Raw genomic sequence first — 3,766 nt, 5'->3', positions numbered from 1 at the left:
TTGTTTGGCTTCCTTCCTCCCGCCCCTTCCCCTCATCCGCCCCCGCCCCACAATCTGATATACAGTACATTTAGAGGAAACAGCAGCAAATCTGTTGATAGGTTGGAGAGTATACAAAAATAATACTGAGAAACTTATTACCATATTCTAGTTCTGTAAAATACTGACAAGATAATATTACTATAGGATCTTTATATAAATTTTTCTCTTCCCTTCTGTCCCTCTACCAGATAATATTAGGTTTCTGAATAACTTGGGTTTTTTGTGGGTTTTTTTTTTTTTAAATATGGCTTTTTGGAAATCTTCTGACTTGGACTTTTTCAGTATAATTGGTTGGCTCAATATTATGGCTATATCCAGTCCATTAATTTTGTTTTTGATTAAAATGTTGCTAGGGTAAAATTAACTAGTCACCAGCTATAGTATGTTGAATACTATAGGTGGGAAGCTTGTTTTTTGCTTTGTTCTTTTTATCTACTTAAAAAGCCTCCCAAGATGTCTTGGCACATCATAGAGAGAGAAAAGTCATAAGCACTACCAGTGCTACCAGGGAACAAGTTTACTACCATGTAAACTAGGGTTTGAATGTGCAGTGTATCATCTAATCTGTGCTATTATGTTATGTGCATGCTTTTATTCTTATAGTAAATGCCAGGTAGCTCCATGCTCATAAAGAAGCAAACCACTTCACTTCATACCAAATGTGGGGTAAGATGTACATACAGGCATACGACAAATTAACTGACGCAGTGGGGTAGCAAACCCTAACTTCCCACGCAGGAATACTAGCTATGTTGGTATAAGGCACTGTCATTCAGATTTGTTCTAACTAAATGTATTCATATTGGAATACCTTTACAAAGTTTAATATGCAACAAATAACTCTATAATTTTACCTAGGAAAGCTTCTTGTTTTATTGTTCCTTTTAATATTATTTTGTCTTTTGTACAGTCTGTGCATTCTTGTGTCTCATTTCTAGCTGCTGATGCAAAAGAGAAACAATACTGGGTGACTCAGCTTCGATCTTGTGCCAAGTACCACACGGAAGGTAATTCTAAGGTAAGTAAGTACGAGAGAGAGAAAACCTTGTTGTATTTAATGGTGGGGGGAGGGGAGGGGTAAATGGAGAACAAAATAACCTGGAAGATTGACTCCTGTTGTTAATGGGTTAACTTCTGGGTTGTTTTGCATTCTTTCAGCATTTTTTTAAGAATAACAAAATAGTTTTCTATCCAGATAGATACAAGTGTATGGCAGTGACTCTCATTACTCATTATTTCAGAGAGGGAGTTAGACTGACTAGGTAACTGGGATGAGGAGGTTTTAAAAAAGAATAAACATAGGAAGAAATCTCTGTTGCTTCAATCTTTGCGTAAATGTTTGGCACCTCAGAGGTCTGAAGTATTACTGCATAGGTAGATTTAGTAGATGGATAACTAATTTGTAACGATATGGGAGTCTGAAAATGATTATGCCCTCTGGTAAGCCAGAATATAAACTTGGGGTTGCAAACTGCTGAAAACGTTTCAAATAATAATTGATTGCCTCATTTGCTGCCAGAACAAGACAAGAACAAGTTGTAATATCTTACAAAATGAAGACTTCTTGAAAAGAAATTTTAAAGTTCAAGTAATGATGCTTTTTTTTTTTAATAGTTGTGTGACTTGGCTTTGGCAGGTAATGAAATCCAGAGTTCTGCCTCTGCCACTAGTCTAAATGTGGGCTACACCTGGCAAGACTGAAGTGGATAGTCTGATCTGTGGCTTTGTGTATACTAGGCTGTTTTTTCCCCCCCATGGCAGTTAATTGGCAGATAATTCACTTGGTAGTTTAGCTAAGGCATTTGTACTTAGAGTGTAGTTGCTCCACAAACATCTTGTAGGTAGAGGGCAGAAAACCTGTATGTGTTGTGAAAAAAGTATCTCAGCTCAGCCTGGCATGTTTGTATGCAACTGACTACCAGTTAATTCAAGTTAAATAGTGCTGGTTATCTCTAGTGCAGTAAAACCTTCTGAAAAGAACTGGTAAACTCAATCTACTTAATAATAAACAGTTTTCCAGCATGTATAAACAAAACAGCTCATTTCCGAGTTTCAAGTATGACTTTTTTCCCATTGTCTGGACTTTACACTTTCTTTTGGAAGGGTGACTTTGTTTTCACCCTCAAGCAATTGAATATTATGGATAGAGTTTGTTCAGTTTGTCCACAATTTTTAAAAATGATATTCTTCCCCCCCCCTCCAAAAAAAAAAAAAAAAAAAAAAAAAAAAAAAAAAAAGCAAGGGTGTGGGGAGGAAAAAACATCTTACTACATCTTGAACATGATTTTATTGAACAAACTATTAAGAGTTTAAAATATATAAATCCTATTTAAAAAGATGCTGCTGCTGCCTGGTTCTTGACAGTAATTTGCAACTGTTCATGTCTAAAGATAATACAGGTTATTTACAAGTCACACAACTGTAAGTAATTTCTTATGTTTCCAGATGTGCATACAACATGCACATTATCAGAGTGATTGTCTAGAGACTACTCTTTTGTATTAGCAGAAGTGTGGCTTAACATTGACCCCCTTCCCCCTCTCTCCCATTTTTCCACCATCGTATTGTTCAGATCTCTGGCAATTGCAGTGATTGCTTACCAAAAAAGTACTATGAGGAAAAAGCAAATACTCTTTAGCTTGTTTTTGTAGCTGAAAACAGTGGAAGGCCAGCACCACATGATTAATGACATGCTTCTTTAGACGACTACTGATTTGTGGACTACAGTACAGGAAAAGTGTAGGAAATAGAAGTTTAGAGCCTGGTACATTGTTCAGTGCTGATGTTGCAGTTGGCAAAGCAGATCTGTTAAGATGTGCTTGAATGTTGCAGTGTTTAAAATCTAGTGTGTGATTTGTTTTTTTTAATTAAAAAAAATTTGTTTTTGTATATTGAAAGGGAAATGATCAGTTGGAAGATGGTATTAAAACTATTGTTTGTATAGATTATTCAATTTTTAATGCTGCAATCCTAGTTTTAAGGAATGGAAGAGCAGTAATAGAGATATATGAAAATCTTTTTAAATTCTGGCAAGCTTTTTGTTAATTTCATTCCTTGCACTAGTCTTGCATTAGTAGAGCAGTAGGGAATATTAATAAATAGCAAGACAAGCTTTTGTTTGAATGAAGTCAGTACTAAGTAATATCTGATGGTGTGCTAGGCTTTGTTTTGGGTTACAAACTCTGAGGCTTGAATTTTAGATGTAAGATTTTGAGAATAATGTAAATAACTTTAGTGATATACTTGTCTCCTTATGGGCTTGTTTTCAATGCAAAATTAACTTGAGTATTTTTCTTGCCTTAAATCCTGTGTGTGTTGTTTCCCCCCCACCCTTTCCCATTTGCCTTTCCACTTGAGAGGAGTGGTATACTGGCCAAACACCATGACTGTTGGATTTTGCTCAACAAGTCAGTGCCCATGTGGGAGCCAATAATCCTCCAATGTTTTTCCCAGCTCCCTGGTGTGTGAAGGATGAACAAATTCTTCAGTTCGGTGGGAACTGTAGCTTAGCTTACTGAAATTCTAAAAACTATCAGCTATTATAGGATGACCATATGGGACTGCCCTGTCATCCCCTACTCTCCTAGGTTTCTTAGGCAGGATGGAGCTGGTTGGGAATGCAGTCCCCGCCCAAGCTCTGCCAGGCCCCTCAGTGGAGGGAGCATCCAGCCTGAACCCAGGGATTGTCCCATGCATATGTGAGCTCTGCCGCCACCCCAGTGTC

At 37.1% G+C, this 3,766-nt stretch overlaps 1 protein-coding gene across 1 annotated transcript in view; it reads left to right on the top strand.

Moving 5' to 3' along the window:
• Positions 1-3,766, top strand: part of OSBPL10 (oxysterol binding protein like 10) — a 195,424-nt gene that overhangs the window by 1,235 nt on the left and 190,423 nt on the right. Inside the window, exon 3 of the mRNA XM_019508706.1 lies at positions 981-1,060. Within this exon, the coding sequence (XP_019364251.1) occupies positions 981-1,060 (80 nt within the window). The remainder of the gene's footprint in view (positions 1-980; positions 1,061-3,766) is intronic.

Source organism: Gavialis gangeticus, unplaced genomic scaffold (genome assembly GCF_001723915.1).
Source record: "Gavialis gangeticus isolate Ggan-Ray unplaced genomic scaffold, GavGan_comp1, whole genome shotgun sequence".
NCBI classification, from domain to species: Eukaryota; Metazoa; Chordata; order Crocodylia; family Gavialidae; genus Gavialis; species Gavialis gangeticus.
This window is presented reverse-complemented; position numbering and strand designations above follow the sequence as displayed.